This window comes from Anopheles moucheti, chromosome 2 (assembly GCF_943734755.1).
Source record: "Anopheles moucheti chromosome 2, idAnoMoucSN_F20_07, whole genome shotgun sequence".
Taxonomy (NCBI): Eukaryota; Metazoa; Arthropoda; class Insecta; order Diptera; family Culicidae; genus Anopheles; species Anopheles moucheti.
In genome coordinates, this window is record NC_069140.1 from 73,136,918 (window position 1) to 73,157,851 (window position 20,934).

At 47.7% G+C, this 20,934-nt stretch overlaps 1 protein-coding gene across 1 annotated transcript; it reads left to right on the forward strand.

The window, feature by feature from the left end:
- The first annotated feature begins 9,422 nt into the window (after positions 1-9,422).
- On the forward strand, positions 9,423-19,647 carry LOC128302366 (zinc finger protein jing homolog). The gene is made up of 4 exons (XM_053039180.1): positions 9,423-14,946; positions 15,026-15,167; positions 16,698-16,878; positions 16,950-19,647. Exons 1-4 carry the CDS (start codon positions 9,817-9,819, stop codon positions 17,590-17,592), a joined length of 6,096 nt encoding a protein of 2,031 aa, XP_052895140.1. The 5' UTR covers positions 9,423-9,816; the 3' UTR covers positions 17,593-19,647.
- The last annotated feature ends 1,287 nt before the right edge of the window (positions 19,648-20,934 follow it).

Here is a 20,934-nt window from a genome sequence, read left to right on the forward strand (position 1 = left end):
CTATGAAGTTGTTCATGTTCCCTTCATCCCTTTGAAAACCTACGCCAAAGTTGGGTTAAAGTATCGGGAATAACCTGGTGAGATAAGTTTGATAATACTAATTGTAATAATTAGTAATGAGTAATTATTATGACTCCACTAATAAAGCTTTAGCATCCACAAAAAATTGCGACGATGTAACGTGTGACAGAAGCGTGTAGTTCTCATTTTTTTTCGAATTGCAAACTTTCAATAATTTAGACTCTCCGGGTACTTTTTCTCACTAATGTGAGCAGAGGCGAATTCTACCATCTCGGGACCCTAAATGATGCTCCCGGTGCAGGTTGTAATAAGTTTTTAATAAAGTATGATAGCAAAACTTGTGCTGCTGCACCAGGAACTGCTTTAGGAATGGAGTATGGAATGAATTCTCGCCTAAACCCGCTAGAATGCTGTCCAGTCAGGATCAGGCTAGGTTTGAAAAATGTTGAAATGCAAATGAGCGGATGCGTTCTGAATTTCACTAAGAAGCAACATTTGCGCAAGCCTGCAGACCGACAAACAGACACGATTTAAACATTGTGTTTCACCGATAGGAAGGACAGATTTGGTGCTGATGTTAACTCACAAGAAATACATTTGAAAAGAAGTTGTGTTTTTGTAAGGGCTTTCAAATTTGTCAGCCCGAACAGTTGGCAACTGACTCCGGGTTCTGTCGAACCTTGGTATATCCCACCATCGTCCGTACTTCTCGGGAATTTGTCGATATTTTAGTGCGCACTTTTGGCATGTTCTATAACAAACGTTAAAAATACATTTTGGGACAAATTAAATTGAAATGTAATGAATTTGAATCAAGAACTGAGGTACCACTCGCGGGGTCCCCTTCAGGTGGGAGCCCGAGCGCGGCTGCTCAATCCGCGCTTATAAGAAGATTCGCCTGTGGATGGATGTGAGATCAAGTTGTTTTTAGAATAGACCTAACAAATCATTATCGAATATCTCATTTAATCACCTGCATCATTATGTTAATGACAGTCTGACAATATAATTTTATTTTATTTGTTTATTTATTGTTCTATAATGCCGATGACCGATGGTTTAGGTTTAGGTTTAGGTTTAGGTGAACATTGTACTTACTAAGAGCTAAGCCTAGAGTAATGGTAAATCATTCTTAAAACGTTGTACTGAAGATCTGAAGTCGAATAAAAGCACTTAAAAACAATTAGTCTTATTTGGAAAAGTTTAAAAAAAGTATTAAAATGTTGTATTTATGTTCAAATTTTAACGCTGAAACTCTTAAACTAACAATAGACAATCTTATATTATTACGATCTTCCGGTATCAACACAATAGATCCAGGCATTGGACGTGATCTTCGAATAAAATCGAATTAGTCCAAGCTTAGATCATAACAGATCATCCATCTAGTGAAAGTAGTTATCGGAATGTAAATGAAAGATGTTCCAGTGTAGCAGACCTCCAATCTTGCGTTGGAACGGTGCCTCTGCCATCTACAATGTTGCTCATGTCGGCTTTTGCAAGAATGTCTGCAACAGTTCCACCACAAACACCGCAAAAGAAAACCCGAACCGCCCGAAGTCCACGAAAAACAAAACAAATCATGCGAAAATGCAAATTTTTCTCCGAACCAACAACAATCTGCGTGCTGCTCCTCCCTTTCCCGTGTGCGAATGTAACGCGCAATGCACTTCTGCTCAAGTCTGTCCCCCCCCCGAGTCGCGCGGGAGTCGGCAGTGTCTCGCCGTGCAACGGACTCGAAGCGAATTTTGGGGGCTGCTCGGGCAATGTGTCCCCGTTGTCGTCGTCGCCGTTACGACACGAGGAGCCGGTCATTGGACCGAAAACCAAGGTCATACATTGACTGTGAAAAACGGATTCCTTTTTTTCCCCTGCACGCGCGATTGTTCGCGATCGCGCGCCCGTGTACCGAAGGGAACTTGCTCTCTGGTAGCTTTGCCTGTGCACCTTATCTCCCGTGTAAGTTGCCGCCTGAAGGCGTCTCTTTTCGTTCTTTTCGCGATGTTGCAGTATATCCTTGCGGCCAGCAGCATATTTCTCGCTTCGCTCTCGCGATCTTCCGCTGCCCCACACACTACTTACGGTCAGGGCCGCCCGGGAGAGGTTCCCTGCTTTTTTTTTATGGCTGGTTCTCGGCGGATCTTCCGTTCCCTTCTTATAGACCCATTGCCCTTCATTTCCTTTACTCTACCTGCTGCCATTCGTTACTTTGATTTTCATCTCCTTTAACCTCCTTCTCGTGCTCATTGTGCGCCTCTTCATCTTCAAACCCAATCATTATTGCCTTCTACGTTCGCCTCTACGTTGGCCAATTCATTTCTTCTTATTTTGATTAACTTCATAAACTTTTCACCTTGCTTTTTTTTTTGTTTCTTTCTTTTGTTCCTTCTGTTTCACTACACTTTCGTCCGCTTCGTTCGTCTAGTGCTGCGTGTGTTCGGGTGCTTTTTCACATGCGTTATTTAACATTTTGTCCATTTTACTTAATCGCCACACTTTGTTATGCCTCGTTTCTTGTTTCGGCTTTTTTTTCGCCTTTTCATACTAACCGTTTTGAGGTGAGTGCGTGTGTGTGTGGGTCATGCGATGATTTTTTGCTCGCCTTTTTGCTTTCTTTCATTCGTTCTTTCCTTCCCTTTCGCGTTATGTTACGTCTTTTTATCTTTCCTTTTTTTTGTTTCTTCTTTCAAATTCGCGCTTTTGTTCATGCATGATATCGCCCATGTTCTAATCGCTAATTCCGTCATGGATGTTAGTCCGTCCGCGGGGTTTAGCAATGCGTTTGTTTTTCAAATTCTTCTGTCTCGTCGTTTCACGGCTAGAATTCGTCCGCACTGTGTGTTGGCTAGTTAACATTCCAGGCGCAGCTTTCCCTCCTCCCCCTCGGTTGGGCAAATATTTTACAGCTTTATGTTGTCACCGACGGGCAGGATCGGTTCTCACATGATACTAAATTTTGGCCGCCTGCGCTGTCACACAGGTTTTCGCTTTTATGCGTTCACAGACCGGCGAGGGATATCTGGCAGATTCCATCGGAATATCTTATCATTTCACCAGTTTAATAGTTTTCTTTGCGTTCTATTTTATCGCGACATATTATCGCTAGCAGCTAATCGTACGGTTTAATCTGTTTGATAGTCAATGCGGTGTTCTATGCGATCTAGCCATAACTAAAACTCCCAAGGACCAAAACGCTTAAACAATTCCAAAAATTTTACACCCGAATATGTTAGTAATTTGTTCAATATTATCATAATTTCTAACATCAACTTCACATCATGAATATGGCGAAAGGCGACGTGCGTTTAAAAACCTGCGTGTTGCGAACTTTTTATTTAACGAACAATATGAGTCTATCAAAAAGATGTAACATCGCGAAAGCAGAACTAGTTTTACCAGATTTAAATATAAAGAAAAACCGTACACAGTTCACTACCTGCATGTGTGGCTTTTTTTTCTTAATTATTTAAAAATGTCTAAATTAATTAAAAACAGCACGTGTGCCTATTATAATGACACTCATCGTATAAATACGTATAAATTTAATAAAATGTTTTAGAAATTAAATTTGTTCGAATGATTAACATACATTTCAATCATAATATCTTTAATTAGCTTCTTTTATAAAGTAAGCTATTACAGGGTTTTACAGTAGAATAGGGTAATAACAGGGAGATTAATAATAAAACACAAAACACAGTTACTGAATAGCGCAAACACTTGATATAGAATCGGGTGCACAATTTAGTGAATAGCAATTCGGTCAGCCCGTTTACGTACGGGTGGATTCAAGAGTTAAGATGTAAAATGTAATATTTGATGGTTAAAGTCGTACAGAAATAATCGCAAGTTTGAATTCTCATTCAACATAATTTTTAATTCCTATTTTTCGCATTATTTGTTAAAATTTCTATAAAAGTTGTGTGTAATATCGGTGTTCTCCGTTTCTCTCCGTTTATCTTATTCGCTTACGAGCTTCAGTTAGATGGGCTTGTTATCTATTGGTAAAACCTTATAAACTATGGATAAAAGAAACCCCTCCACCACGAGCGAAACAAATTGCAGAACAGTTGTATATTTTTTTAACCATATTTAGCATTTCAACTCCTTCATACAATTATCATCGAATCATTTATGATTGTACATGAAATAAAATGATTTAATACGCGTTCCAGCAGCATTCGCATGTCCTCAGCACATTTTCATGCACCCCCAATCGCACTATCGCGCATCAATCCGACCTCAAATCAATATGCATACGCGCATGCATAGACATCGGTCGCTTCCCTCCACTGTGCGCTTTTCTCCCACTATGGGGCCACTAGTTAATCAAACACCGCCCCGCGTACATAATGGTAAGCGGAATCACAAACAAAATGTCGTCGTACCCATAGACCTGTGTGTCCGTCAGCCCCACCACAACCAAAAGCCCCCATGCGTGTACTCTTGCATTTGTGTGTTTGCAGCATAAACCACATTCTTCCTATACATTCCTACACACATTCTGTGTTTCTCCAAGCCGCACACCGGCACAAATGGTGGCGTGCAGAGGCGCACTGTAATCAGGAATCAAAAAGAAAAGAACAAAACTAATAGCAATAAGGGTAAATATCAAAAACGCACGCAAAATCCTGTGAAACCTTACACAGAGCGGCTCTCTGGGGTGGGACACGGACGACCCCGCAGCGGGTTGTGGTGGACGTTGGTGGGGGGGGGGGGGGGGGGGGAGAGAGTGGAGGGTATGTTTTTAATGGGCACGCATAAAATTAATTAAATTCATTTCCCCATAAATTCTACCACCACCATCACGAGCCCACCGTTCTCCCGGGGGATCGTCCAGGCTGCTACTGGCCATTTTCCACTAGAATCAGGAACGTCACACATACACACAGAGGCGGCAGGGGCACCCTCGTGGGACAGCTTTTCTTCCCCCTTCGTACTACCGCGGGGAGCAGCGGGTATTTTATTATGCGGGATGTTTGCTCCACCTTTCACCACCAATAATATTGCGTGTACTTCCCCCCCTTTTGCGCAAGGATGGAACTCCCCCCGGTGGTATTATGAAGGAATGCGAGTTCCCATGACAGTTTGCCCCTGTATTCGTTCCGGTTGCATAGGATTGCTGGTTGTATTTGCATAGCTGTAAACGAGCTGAAGGTCTTATACATCATTCCTATGCATTTATTGATGCAAAAAAGGACGCATATAGTATTTGTGAATTTTAAGGAAATAATTACTAAACAAACTCGAAACTTTATCTAGTGTGTGATAGAAACATATTTGCTCTTTCTTCCTTCTGTAAGTTCGGGTAATTATGGCCACGCTGAAGATGATAATCATAATCGCAATCAGGTGATGCGTTGTGGCACAGGGAAGAGAAGTTCGTTTCGTGTGATTCCTTCACCTTCTCGCAAGGAACTCGGTCGACCGCGCAGAGTAGCAAAATCATCCTTTTTCTCGATGCTGTGAACGTGCAAGATAAATAATGAACTTTTCCTAACTCATCGTAAACTCCCATGATCATGAAGATGAAGGGCCGCCCCGGTCTCTTGTCGAAGCCGCCGGGTTCGGTGTGTGTGTGTGCCGAAGGTGTTTCCCCTGCTGAACCCCCGCGCGAACGTTTCCAAATATTCTCCCGATGATAAATGGTGCTTAAGTGTTTCTCGAGCGCGTAATGAGTTTGGGCATTGCAGTGTAATGTTGCCTTCGAAATAATACACCACCAAAGGAGGGAGAGAAGTTTGGGATGCTGTTAAGGTCTCGCACACAAGACAACAACAGACACCTTACCTCTATCCCCCGCCCAACATCAAACCGTAAAGTACACCGTTCCCCGTACACAGGTTTTGTTGTCTGCGGTTACGGATACGGTCTTAAACACTCCCCCCCACCCTCTCTATTTATTGGGGGGAAACATTGCGGTCCCGACAACGGAACGGAACTGGTATGGTATCCCGCCACGACGGGTGGGAACTGGTTACGTTTCATTACTTACCAGAGGAGAGCACCCTTTTTTGAAGGTGGATGTGAAGAACACGCTGGACGATTGAAGGTTGATGTACTCGCTTACCCAAGGAATTCTAACAAGATATCGTGTCCAGCTTTCGTAGCTTTTCCAGGCAGGCACATCGGGCAGGAGTGTAAACGAATGCGGGAAAGTAGTATCTCATATAATGTGTTCTTGTGCTCTTGTTTTTCGGGGAGGAAAGCATTGTTTGTGTACGTACGAAACGAAGCCGCCACCGAAATTGAATGTTGCATTCCTTCCGGTGTTCGAGACGGAAAACTGAAGCGTCGGATGCAAGCGGACTGTAACCGCAACGAATGAGAGTGAAATTCATTCCGTGCTTTTTTAACATCATCCGGTGAAAAGGCCTCTTGAAGAAATTCTATTTCCTACGGTATAAACTCACCTGATCTCGAGGTGAGATGAAGTTTCGGGTTCGGTGTTTTCTTTTGGGGGTCAACGATCGGTTGGGAATGCACGGAGCTCGGTTGTTGTAGAAAAAAAAGGTCACTTATAAGGTTAGGTTTGTAATAGAATTTGTTGTAATGACTCATCTTATCCTCAAATAGACGAAGTTTGGTGTTAGACATTAGAGTCAGTCAGTCAATCAAATCACACCCTATGAAGATTCTCCAATACGTATGAATGGATATCCGGCAAGAATAATTAAAATCAAGAAAGTCAAAAAGGAATGTTTATTAAAAACAAAATGTCTAAATGTTTTCATCGTGTCCGACTCTGAAGCCTAAAACCCGGATTCATCTGGAGTCCGTCTGGAGTCCATCCAGCGCAAGTATACGCGGTTTGCTCTGCGTTCCTGGAGCGTCCAAGTGGACTACAACGGACGCAGCGCGTTACTGGGCCTGGAGTCGCTGAAACAGCGACACTGTAACGCGCAGAGATTATTTGTCGCAGGGCTACTTGACCATCGGATCGACTCGGATCGGCACTACTATCCAGGCTCAACATCGCACGTTCCGGCGAGGTCGCTCCGTGCCAGACTAATTACTTGACGTGGAGGAACGTCATAGTCGTTTTGGTTCCTCTGATCCCGTTATTGTCCATGTGCCGAGAGTTTAACGCTGTTTGTGATCGTTTTGAACCTGACATGTCGCGTTTATTATTCTTAAATTGTATTCGTTCTGTGCGACCAACTACGTGTTAAATGTACTATTAAACCCAAGCTTCAAAGGGGCCATATGAGGCTCATTGAATAAATAAATTAACAATTCTCCGGGATTCAAAGTAACCAGGAGACGACTGCGAATTTGACTAACGAATTACAGTGGAGTCGACTCTGCATTATTCCGTATTCGACTCCGGAGTTGCACTTCTTTCTCTCGACGGATTTTACTCCGGTAGACCGAGTGGCCCCGGTGGTGTATTTGGCTTCAAAGCTGGTTCCACACGTTCCAGATCTGGAACTCGCCCCCGATCCTGTTAGAGTCGGTTTAATCCGACTCTGGGAAGTGTTGTATTTTACCCAACGTTACTCGGAACACCGCAAACATGAAGCTCACCAAAAATTCTTTGATATTGCTCAATATTTTCGGCGCAGTGTCCTATAGAACGATGAGTCAAAGATCTGCAAATTTTAATTTAATCTGCACCTGATCGCTTGCAGATGTTTCGTAAAGCAGAAATTATTACTTCAAAGAACAGTCCCACCTTCGTCCGACGGTCTCGATGGAAGCCCCGCCGAATGGGTGCTGGAATGCAGGTGAACTCTGGCTGTGGACGAGCGAGAAAAAAGAGCGCGATGGAACGATGAGAAGATATTAATTTCTGCCTCAATCCTTCAAGCAGATTCCAGCTGGCTCTTATGTTTGAACCACAAGAAAAGGGGATAAGGAAGGACCCGTAAGCGGGAGAAAGACCGAACTTGATATTGCCCCCATGTAGAAATTCCGAGACCGCAAACGCGGACGGACACGACACATCGGTGGTGTAGTGTGGTGCACGTTGTGTTACTTTCCCGGGGTCAGTCCCCGTACACGGGGTGAAGTTCCCGCGAGCCAGCCACCACCATAGCATCTTGAAGTTATGCTATGCTGCCGTTTTGCTGGTTATACTGTGTGTGTCCATCTATCGAAGTCATGCGCATAAACATTGGCTACTTTCGCGCTTCGGTGTGTGTGTGTGTCTGTGGAACGGACACAGTAATGCGGAGAGAAGAGAATATGGTATGTTTTCATGAATAAAACATTGAAATTCTACCATTCTACTACACCCTTCAATCCTCCATGGTTTGCTGCTGGCTCTCCCGTCGGATTTCGTAGCTATCCCACACATTTCCGGCCGGGGGACATGGTTTCCCGGCCAGTGTCTAACACTTCCCCCCGGCAAGCGTTCGGCCGATTCCCGTCCCGATCATCCATCATAGTGACGGGTTGATCAGTTTTCACCACATCGAGCTTTCAGAACCGGAAGACGTGAGCAGCCTAAATCGTCTCTTTTTCTTTCGACAACCGCAGCAAACGTTAAAGTTCCAAGCTCGCGCAAGGTCTTGCACACAAATAAACCGGGGGAGGTCAGACACCAGCGCAACACCCATCCATTAGCTGGTGGTTCAGCTTTTAGCCTGCAGGCCCGAGGGGAATAAAAGCGAAATTGATTTCCTACGGTGTGTGTGGTGTAGTATCTCGTGGCCGCGAACTTGGTCCATTAAGGGTGTCCGAAAGGAAACCAGTTTCTTCATCCACTCATTCGGTTCCAGTTGGAATCAACAGGGAAGAAGTAGTCGATGCAAACGCACACGGTATTTTCGCGTTGTGTTGCTGTGTGCCATAATCCTTTCGGTCGGTCTGTCGGTCAGTTGGATCGATCGAGCTCTCCAATGCTTGCGAGTTGCACATGCATATCGCACATTGCAACATGTGTCACGGGGGTGACCCCGGCGACGAAGGACGCAATCAACCTCTCGCAAAGCACTACAACTCAAGAAGAAGAGAGGCAAAGCAACAGCAACAACCAAAAAAAAAAACTGTATCACTAAAAGGTCATTGAACGGCCAAAAATGAGTCCCATGCTGAGGTGGGGGAAGCGGGCTAGGGAGGAAGAAGCATATAGCATAAGGAACTGTGGAATTGAATGGACGGGAATCCGTTTAAAGATGAATCTCTGCAAAACCGGATTTTTTTTTATTCGCGCGCCTCACACCTACCGGTTCATGTTTTCCTTCTCCACGCTCTCCATCTCGCTCTTTCACCAGGGGTTGAAAACTTTTTTTTTTTCCTTCGTAATATCATTTATTTTAAGTTGTGATTCAATAAACAACTTGCTAACCTATTTTGTATTTTTGTTTTCTTCTTTTTAGTTGCCGCGGCAAAGCACGGCCCGGGGCGGAGCGTTGAAAACTAAATTGAGCCCGTAAGCCCATCAAAAAACACCTAAAGACAGCGATGGTGTCGACGTCTGGTGGTCAGTAGCGAGAACCATGCATCAGCCGAAACGATCGGTACAGCAGCATCAGCAGCAGCAAACGCAACGACGACGACGACGAGGCGATCGGGGAAGAAGAGGTGGGATAGTGCAGAAGGGACGAAACGCGGACACGAAACAGGAGTGTTTAGATGTTGTCGCCCGCACCGTGTGCTGCTTAGCTCGATCACTGCACCGATAGCCGTTTAGCGCCCGGATATTTTGCCGAACCCAATGCAGCAACCAGCAGCCGGAAGCCATAGATCGCAGGAGAATCGACGCAGACGTAGAAGAAGAGCGCGCAAAAAGGAGCAGCAGCAGCAGCCGCCACTCGGCCGGACAGGAACGGCGCTCGTTCACGACCGAGCATGGCACCCCACACGCAAACTGCCGGTGGAGTAGGGGGCATTACGATTAAGCAAACGTTTCAGCGCCGCCAGTGGCCATACAACACTGTCAACACGGGCGGTACCGGTGGAACAGCGACGAACGCTGTGACCACCACCGGCGCGGCTACTAACCCTGCAACCATCGCTGCTGGCACGACGACCGCTGGCAATAGTATTAGTATAAGTAGTAATAGTAACGCTGGTAGTAACGGTAATGCTGCTGGTACGATCGCACAGACGACAGCGGCGGGTGCGTCGGCGGGATCATCATCGGTATCAACGTCGGAACAACAGCCGACCGGCACTACCATCACCACTGCCTTTGCGACGCCAGCGACGTCCCAGACTGGCAGTAGTAATTTTTCCACCACCACCACTACCAACAACACTGCCACCGCTGCAGCCGCCGTTGCACTGCTGCGAGTCGCTTCGGGCAGCACCGCAGCCGGACTGGCCGTGAGTCCTTCGAACAAACTGAAGCGCCTGCAGCCAACGTCCGCATCGGCGACGGCATCGACAGCCGCCACCGCGCCACCGCAACCCCAGCCACCTACCACCACCGGTGTTCAAACAGACGGAACTGGAAAAAGCAATAGCAACAGCAATAATAATCCTGGCGGCCATCATGTTGCCGCCTCTGCCAAACGTGCCCGCCCGAACCAGGATGGGGCCAAGATCGTGTGTAAGTCGGTCGGTACCAACACCAACGGGCCGCCCGCACTGGTCGCCGTGAACAGCAGCGCAACGCAGAAAAAGCTGACCCAAATGGCAATCGTGGCGGCCACTAGCAGCAGCAGTACTAGTAGCTCGGTACCATCGGCGGTCAACAACAGCACGTCGACGTCGTCGATGGTGATGAAGTCGGGCGGAGGTGCACCGTTGCCAGCGACGACAACCAGCACTACCACCACCACCATGCTGACCGCCGCCATTCCGGCAGAACTGGCCAAAGCGAACAAAATTACTGGGTATTTTAAATCGCAGCTGAAAACACCGAACACGTTCCACAATTTGAAGAAAACCATCAAAACCGTTGCGGGACGTGCGTCAGCGCTGCAGCAGCAAAAGAGAAAACTGCTTGCCGATGGTACGTCCGAAGGTTACCCGGAGCTGACCACCACCTCGCTGAAATCGACTCCTGCCGGGATTTTAACCGAGGTCAGCACTGCACCGAATCCCGCTCCCTTATCGGAGGCGAATATGGAGAAGTATTTGAAACTGTACCAGCAGCAAGCATTAGGCACAACGATCGTACCCAACGGTACGACGCTAACGACGACGGCACTGGAAGCATTTGCCGTGGCTACGCTTGCTGCGTCCGAGGCGGCAGTAACAGCAGCGACCAACACTTCCGGTGCATCGGCGGCATCTTCTTCCAGCACGACGACCAACAGCAACACTATTGCGGTGTCGAAAAAGGTGGAACGTAAAACGGCACGCATAGCGCCGACCGTATCGGCCACACGAAAGATCAGCCATACCGTGCAGGGTGGTCTCGGTGTTGGCGGTAGTGCCGGTGCTGTGGCAGCAGGCCAGACGAAGAAACCGATCAATATTGCACCACGAACGACAACCGTCAGCAGTACGACGGCGGTTTATCAGCACACGATCGTTGCGGCTCCGACGAGCGGTCCGATCAGCAACAACAACACCACTGCCAGTGTACACCATCATCATCAACAGGCGACAACGACAACAACCACCACGCAGAAGACTGAGCAGCACCCGCTGATGATGGGTAAAGCGCAACCGCCACCGCCAGTTCTACTCACCACGATACGGCTACCGGGTCCGGCGGCTCATCAACACTCACAACCGTTGCAGCTTCCTCCGAACGTTATCGTTTCACAGCCCCAATCGGGCACGGGAACACAGACAGGTGCGGCCACTGTTGTACCGCAGTATAAATCGATTATTCCTCAACAATCCACAACCACAAGCGCCGGTACGACAAAATCAATGCCCGGCTCGAAACACGCAACGGCAGTCAGTACCGCTGCCACCACCACGATCGCTCCAGCTGCGGCCGTGTTCCAGTTCCATCATCACCATCAGCTGTCGGGAGGTGGCGCACCCGGCCAGATACCGAATCTGGTGCAGATCTCGAACCTGCTTCCTCTCGCGGCTGCCCAACAGCAAGCCAAACTAACCGGTGGGGCTTCCCTGACGCTTGCCAATGCCGCCAATGCGGCGGCCATGCAGCAGCAGCAGCAGCAGCAACATCAACAGCAGCAGCAAGTCGCCTCGGCGGCAGTGACTGCAGCCACGGCAGCAGCATTTGCGCTCGGTGCCGCCGGTACACCGTCGGCCGCAGCCGCCAACCTGCTAGTCAATGCGAACGGCATCAACAACGGTACCGCGGCTGGGTTGATTCGCAGCGGTGCGGCTAATGGCACTGCTGGAACTGCTGGTCCTACACCACAGCTCGTCATGAACGCAACCTTCATCAAAATCCATCAGATACAGCAGCAGCAGCAACAGCAAGCGGCTGCGGCCGCTGCTCATCAAGCCGCCCAACAGCAGCAACAGCAGCTGATGGCCGCAGCCGCTAGTTCGGTTGCGAACACCACCCAACAGCAGCAAAGCTTCACGATGGAAGCGTCCGCAATGAACATGAACTTTAGCGGAATGTTCGCTTCCAAACCGACGACCACCGTTGTGCCGTACACGTGCCAACCGACCGCTGGTCGACCATCCGCTTACCAACCGGCGAACGGGACGCCGACACTGTACCCGGCGACACTAAACCCATTCGCTGCCCAGCAGCAACATGCACCGCAACAGCAGCAACAGCAGCTGATCATGACACCCAGCGGAGGGATTTTTGTGAACGCGGCCGCCATCCCGGCGATGATCAATTCGCAGCTGAGCGCGGCCTTCACACCGACGTCCGCCAACATTCCCGCACTGCATCCGCTGCAGCCGGGACCGATGCCACCCTCCACGCAGGGTGGCGGTGCGAACGGCACCAGCGGTGCCACCACCACCGGACAGTTACCAAATATCACAGCTATCATCCAACAGAGCAATGGCGGACCGGCTGCCTTGAATGGTAGCGCAACCGGTACCGCCCAGCAACCCCAGCACCATCACCACCACCACCATCACTCGCTGCTGGCAAACATTTCGCCTGCGATCCTTTCGAACCTGCAGGTAGCGGCGGCTGCGTTTGCCTCGTCCGCCAACGCTGGCACTGGTGTGAGTGCGGCAAACAAGCTCACACTCGGACAAGCAACATCATCCGCAGCAGCAGCAGCAGCGACTCAGTTTGTGCCGATCTCAGCTGCAGCACACTACGGCGCCGGAACGACGCTGTACGCAGCGACAGCCGCAGGCATGAACGCATCGGCCCTCGGTATCGCCACGTCCATGCAGCAGCATCACGCCCAGCAACAGCAGACGATTATGTCGTCCGGCGTCCAATCGCTCTCTCCGCCGCCCCTCGTGGCCACAGTGCCCACCTACACCACCACCGGCAAACCGATCATGAACGCGGTGCTTAACGGTGTCTCATCGGCAGTACCGACGTCGTCTGTGACACCTGCTGGCACGACACTGCTGGCAGCGGCCCCAACCGGCACCGCAAAACCACCCGTCGGTGGCGAACCGCCCGGATTGGTACCGGTGCAGCTTCCGAAGCAGCAACCACCGACGGCAACGTCGACGGTTCCGCTACCGAAGTTGGTTCGTTCATCCACGCTTACGTCACGTAGCAACGGTTCCACGCAAACACCGTCGGCTGTGATACCTTCCGTGGCGCCCAGCTCACCGCCGGCCCTGAATCCACTCACGCTCGATTGTGGCAGCAGCAACGACAGTGGCATCGTCGCCAACTCCAGCGATAGCGAGGACAAGTCGCTCACGATCGATCTCTGCTCGCCCGGCTCTCCCTCCGACACGTCCTCGGCCAAGAAAGGCGAAGAGGGGGATGAAGAGGAGGAAGAGGACCCGGTTCATCATCACATCCACGAGAATCATCTCAGTCATCATCATCATCAGCAGCAGCAAAGGCGTCATCTGCATCACCGGCGTCACGTGGCTGGCAGTGCCGGTGGTAACAAGGACGACACACGAACAACAGCATCCTCGAGATCGTCACCGCTCTCTACCTCGTCTTCGGAAGATTCCGAGGATCAGTTGATCGTCGATCATGCGCCTCCGGTGACGAGTACTCCCGCAACGGTAGCGTCCGTTGCGGTGTCACGGCCACCACCGCTGCTGCTTCTGTCCGATGTGGCAGTAGCGGCTGCAGAGGCTGATGCCGCACTCAATAAGCATCAGACGGCGTCGGTGGGCAACCAAAAGCACGCCACCAACTCCACCGTTCTGGAGTTGATACGACAAAAGCATGAGCAGCAGCAGCAGCAACAGCAGCAGCCAGACCATCCACCGATGGAGCAGGAGGACGACGAAAACACATCGTCCACCGGCAAGCAGCTTCCCGAGGAGCAGCAGCAATCACCGCAGGAAGCCATGTCTACGATGTCATCCTCAGCTGCAACAGATCTGCAAGGAGATTACAGTGCCGCTTCAACTCCTCAAAGCGCAAGCTCTTCGGACAGTGCGGGACCTCCACAGCATCAGGAGCCGGGGCAAGAACTGGAGAAGAAACGGCAGGGTCAATCTTCAATTGATTCCCGTACCACGAATTCTTCACCCTCGTCCGAACAGTCGCATCTGTCGCCACCGAGCATCGACACGGACATGGTGCAGCAGAGCCCGTTCGCACCGGAAGCAACGTGCGCGAAGAGTCCGATCCTGTCGCAGCCGAAAACGATCCGCTTTCCGGCACCGTCCGGTACGGCACCGCATCACAACTTCGGCCGGAAAGGGTTCCGCCGGTCGGGTGATGGAAGGCTGTACGGGGTTTGCTATTGGCGCGATTGTGTGAGCAAGTTTGACAGCAGCTCGCAGCTGCTCGATCATCTGCAGATAGCGCACGTGAACACGCAGAAGGATCCACCGTACGCGTGCCTGTGGGATGGCTGCAAGGTACATAATAAGGAGTGCACCAAATTTAACTGGCTCGAAAACCACGTCCAGTCGCATGCCTGCAGCAAACCCCACAAATGCATCGTGGCCGGGTGCGGAATGCGCTTCGCCTCGCAGGTAACTATTGTGTTGAGGTGTTAAAACTACGAATCCCCTACCGTATGCTGATCGGAATTTCCCTCTTCTGTTCCCCCAGCCGATGCTGCTAAAGCACGTCAACAGTCACTTCGCGAACGTGGACAGCAATAGTTCTGGCAAGCGATCGTCCGATCCGCCCGTCCCGAAGGTGCTTAGGAAGACGGGCAAAAAACTGCGCTACCGTCGGCAACCGTGGTCAGGTAGGTGTTTTCAACGATTGAACAACGATCGTGTGTAACATACGCGTTGTCCTTTATGTGCCACGTTCCGAGGACGATCGGAATAGTGCGCACACGGAATCGAGATGTAATGTAATAGAGAGCAACTGTAAGGGTAGTGACATCCTGCTGGCCTTAGAAATCGTAAAAGAGAGACTAATTAACCGTGGAAGTTACCGAGCGATCATGTTCAAGGATAACAATGTGTGCGTGGTGGTGTAGGTAGTGTTTTGCTTTTTTTTTGCGGTATGTTCGTTGGCACTAATTCTGTTCAGGGTAAAACAATGTGGCACTTTCTGTAAATGTGTAACATATGGCGAATCTTTGCTTTAAGGTTATGCATGATAACCGCCGAATGTACAGTAACGAAAATGTCCAATTGGACAACAACGCCTAATCGGACTACCATTTTGTGTCTATTCGATCGAAAGGAAAGCTTCGAAGGCAATTGAACTTCGTGTGTTTTTAACAAAACAAACCTCACAACTACTAGTGTTGGATGAATCTGATTCAGACTCATAAATCTGAAAGAGTCATTGAACTTTCATGAAGTTTTATGAATTCTAGTTTTTCCTACACTGTCGTATTCAATTTGGCATTTGGATTACTTATACATACGGTGAATGTTTCAAAATCGTTTTTCGAACTAAACAAATCCTTTTTAGTCTTCTTTTAAATAATCTTTGTCGGCATTTTAATTCTTCGCCGCAATAGTGTTATGCGCTGTGATCATAAACTTATTTTCCCTCGATCTTGATTATTTTTTGTAATAGAGGTTTGATTATTTTTGAAGTCCCCTTTACAGTATGTGCATGGCTTAAGATGTCTTTTGATACTACTTGTAGCCATTTAATACTTTCTCACAAACCTGCTTCTATAGACTATTAATGCAATTGTTTATGCTGTATTTTGCAATCGCATTTACGCCCTATTAAATATCCAACAATACCCGCTTCTATGTCAATTGCTTGTAAGTTGTTGAACTGGAAACATCCGATGGTTTGAATTGACACATGATCGTTCGACTGACTTGTCTACGCCATAAGGCAGTAAAGGAAATATTCGGGTGCCGCGTGGAAGGCTCCCTCGGGGGAGGTTTGCTTATGTTTCACAGATTTTCCTGTATCCCCATCACAAGAAGTCCTCATGGCAGTAGCTCAAAGCCGCACACACAAAACGCACACTGATCGATGGAAGCACCAGCACTGCGCAACGCCGTGCCAACTGCGTGCAAATTCCAGAGTTCATGTGATCAATGGTCTTTGATGCTGAGGGCCAAAAAGGACTTTCGAAAGCAAGCAGTGCAACTTATACGCAAAAAACAAACAAACGCAAGCAAAGTGCAATTATAAAACAAAAATGACATTTACCACATTTTTTGCGTTTGAACATTCCTTATATAAATGTTTATTTCTATGTGTAATTAGAATAGCATTAGCTTTCCATTGTGACCGTGCAATAGCACTAATCAAGATTTGTTTTCGTTTCCCGTTTTCGTAATACCACGTGCAGCACGTCGCTTTGATTTCTTCGACTCCGGCGTAATGGAAGGTTTGCAGCATCGTTTGATACGGCTTGGTACGATTGCGAGCGGCCAGGGCGGCGCAATAACTTTCCGTGGGATACAGCTTGGCCGTCGTCACATGCCGAGCGAAGGAACGGAAGTGCTCGTCCGATGGTATCCTGCAGAAATGTAAGTAAAAAGGCGAGCAACAACTTCAAGTTGAGCGGAGGATTAAAGTTATTTTTAATTTTATTTTCCAGCTTGCCAGACGAATGGTTACCGGAGCTGCCGGTGGGTGAGAAGTTCGTGAAGCAAGTGAGCATACACCGCCTCACGATCGAGCAGCGAAACGATCTGTCCGATTATTTGAAACAAGATCGACTCAATCCAACGGCGGCCGCCATTGTGAATCCGTTTGCCGCACTGCACGAGCATGAGTTTGAGTCACCGATTACTGCGAGTGGCAGTGGAAGCAGCTCCAATCTTAGCAGCATCAGCAGCAACAGCAGCAGCTGCAGCTGGAGCAACAACAGCTTCTCCAATCAGGCTGTTCGGTTCAACTGTCGCACGGCACCAAAGCAACAGCGCAAGCGGTCGAAACTTTCCGCGACGGATTCAAACGGATCCTGTTCGTCCCAATCCATTACGTCCAGCGGGTTTTCGTCGATCTTTTCAACCTCTCTCACGTCCTTATCCGGTGGTACGAGTAGCGCTGCTAGCCAAAACAACACGGCCGTGTCATCATGTGGTAGCAGCAGCCGTGAGCGAACCTGCGGTGTAATGCAACTATCCTCCTCAAGTGCTTCATCGACAATCTCCTTCACATCCGCGTCAGTATCCTCCTCCACATCGTCATCCTCATCATCATCGTCCGGGCTCTTGAAGTCTTCCTCATCATCCTGACCGTCGACAGTGGCAGAGGTGGAAAATATGAAGGCGCTCAATCAGAAGCGCAAGGCCAGAATCATCACTACAACAACCGACCGTACTAAAGCGGTCCCGGCGGCACCAACACCACAATCAGTCAGGAATGGACGCATCCGTATGTTGACCTCAAAGAAGAAGCAAACTGATGGAATGCAACAAACAACATCTCATAGTGTAACAGGAGAACGAATTCAGCGCCGTACCACAGCGAAGCGATAAGCTCGGGTGCTGTAGTGCCGGTTTAGGAAGCCGTATTGAATTGTACATTGATGGGGATCGTGGACAGATGAGCATTTGTCTCTGAAGGGTGGTAAACACTGCGTTTAAAAAAAGAGGGGGACAAGATCAATGAAACGATCTTTGCATCCCCGCCACATTAACGATACAATCCATAACAAGAGCAATTGCAAATAAGTATAACTCAGAATTATAAGTACGTCTATAAAGTGAATTAAAAGCGCCAAACGCTCTAGCATTGTAAAACGCATCCGCCGTCTCTCGAAAAGTGAACTGATCGGACGGCAAAGAGAGACGATCGATAAAACATCCCCCACCAAACACCACCTATTCTCACACACTAACCACACACAGTACTAATACCAACACGTTCAACAGGACGTGCAGCGGACGCAGTATAGTAGGTCCATCAATATCGCCATGGAATGATTTCTGGACGACGGTGTGTGTGTGTGTTGTGAATGGATTGCACACATATAGTTATAATTTTAACCCAATCTACTCACGGGCTCCGTTTTCAGGAATGTGAATATAGGTTTTAGTTTAAGCAGAGTTAGATAATTGTCAGCATTTGTAAATGTGTTTTCCTAATTTTCTTCGATCAATTGTTTACACCGGGTGCGATTGATCTACTACTACTAAAAGGGAAATGATTGGAATGAAGAAGAAGTTGGACACATACGGTGCATGGCGTGAATGATCAAGCGAAACCAGTCAAAGCTTGTTTTTCGTATTGAATATAGTTCGGTGGTATAACTAGCAATACACACTCACCCAGCATAAAAAAGCACAAGCAGCAAATGTGTACAAAACGGTTAGGCGAAGTGCTTTTCTTCTTTTGTTTTGTTTTTTAATGACAAAGCAATTTAACATTGGAAAAAAGCACAAGAAAACAAAATCATACAATTTATCATGCGGCTTAACGATGGGATGCTAGGATGAATCGTTACACAAAATTATTTCACAAATCCTTTGATCTCAAAAAGTAGTACTGCGTTAGTATGTAGGGAGCAACAAAAAAAGAAGGAAATCGATTAGCGAGAGGATGTGCAGCAAACGTTTGGAGTCACGACACGGTGGCCTTGCAGGGGTACTGCATACACACATGTTGTTTGTTCCCCTTCATGCGTGGAATGCGGAGATGGGGAAGAAGCGTAACATAATGTGCTAGTGACGTAATGCTAGGTTTAGAAACACGCTGTGACCATAACAACTTTTGGGGTCCTGTACGAGCGAGGATGGCATAATTAGAAGCTTTCTCTCCTTTTCAGTACTCATTGACACGAAACACTACCATACCAACGTACCCCATACTAGTACGCTGGACAGGGCGCAAAAATAGAGTAATCTAGCAATACTTAAAGAAAAAAAAACAAACAGCATTGCGATGGTTAAAGACTGAAAACGTATTTTTACTAGATTGTACAGTGAAAGGACGAAAGCGAATGGGAGGACGCGAAGGATAGTACGAACGAAGATAGAAACAGAACGAACGCACACTTTTGTAAGCGAGCGATGTGATGGCGAAGATGCGTTGCTGCAACATTTGATGGCACAAAAACGCTTGATAAAAAATTTATATCCCTTTTCACTGTGTGATGATAAGAATGATCCCACATTCCCTTATTCTCCACACGGAAGCACTAACAGCAGCAGCAAAAAGGATCATGAGGCAGCTCCGTTCCTTTGCGTTAATGATCGTCACGATCACTGAGAACGGAATGAACTCTCTCTCTCTCTCTACAACTTGTGATCAGATCGCATTTATTATTTTTTTTTTGAAGATCGCATGTTTTACACCAGAGTTTTGTTAATCATTGTAAACTCATGAATTGAAATCGTTTTCGTCTTTTTTGGTTGATTTTCTGTGGCTTTGGTCCTTGCCAAACAACAAACTCGGTTCAGTCAAAGAGGTATGAAGTGTCACACATTCGTAAGCATTCCAACGTGGCGTTCGTTTTCTATACTCTAGTTTTGTTGCTTTCCTCTGTCATAATCCTTTCGTCCGCACTGGGGTATCCAAAATTGGCTATAGGAACAAAACAACCGCCGCCTGGTACGGTGTGAAAAACGAAAGTAAAAATTAACAACCCCAGCAGCATTTGGTGGTTCGTATGTTTAATTCATCGTTTCGGTATGAAAAATAAGAGAAGTAAAAAAGTAAACCTGCAAACGAGAGAATGAAAACAAAAGAGCAAAGAGAAATATGATCACTGCCAAAACAAAAACTGCAATTCTGTGTGTGTGCGTGTGTGCGTGGATGTGTGGGAGAGTAAAAACATTTGACTGAATTATAAGAAGAAAAAAAAACTAATTAATATAACGAAGAAGACAAAAACAAAAACGCGGATAATGAAAGAAGCACGCTGTGTGTATGAAATGAAATCGCAACAGTCGAACAACACTGCATTTATGATAGCAAAAAGGATAATGGAATCGAAGGCCATCAGCAGCAGCAGCCACCGATGCCGCCGCCGCCGCCGGTTATTGTAGACAATAGCTTTTATTTTAGAACAAATCAAACCATAAGTCACAAGTCTTTGGGAGAGCAATCGAAACACAAACGACATTCCGCCAAACGTTAGGGAGTTCCTTTAAAGCGGTGCGAGCATCTCAATCTCTCCCTCTCTCTCATATGATGAAAATCGAAACTGCCAGCTTGAGGTAAAAGATTCAAATGCGTGCACAAACGACATCATCAATACCGTTCACGGGTAGCGCAATAACAACACTGCCATTTTATTACTGCCCTTTCCGCGATTATTAGTTAACTGTTCGGTTAATTTGCGCATGTGTTTGCATTTGTTCAAACGATCATTTTACGCTACTGCTATTGAACGATCACTTTCACATCGTACTGATCGTCAACCATATTAAACTCTGCTGCTGAGGAAGCGAATAGACAAATTTAGGCCAAGAACTAAGTGTATGCGGGGGGAGAGCGTTCGGTATTTTCGATTAGGTGTATAAAATTTGAGCAGAAGATTATAGCATGCGATTGCGCAAAAACCCCCTACCGTAAAGTCATCCATACAATGAAGGTCGGGGGCATGGCGTAGCTTGTTGCCAAGGTTTTTTAGT

Coding starts and splice junctions, on each gene's coding strand:
- LOC128302366 (XM_053039180.1), top strand. CDS start 9,817: ATGGCACCCCACACGCAAACTGCCGGTGGAGTAGGGGGCATTACGATT. Junction 14,947..15,025: donor GAATGCGCTTCGCCTCGCAG/GTAACTATTGTG, acceptor CTGTTCCCCCAG/CCGATGCTGCTAAAGCACGT. Junction 16,879..16,949: donor CGATGGTATCCTGCAGAAAT/GTAAGTAAAAAG, acceptor TTTATTTTCCAG/CTTGCCAGACGAATGGTTAC.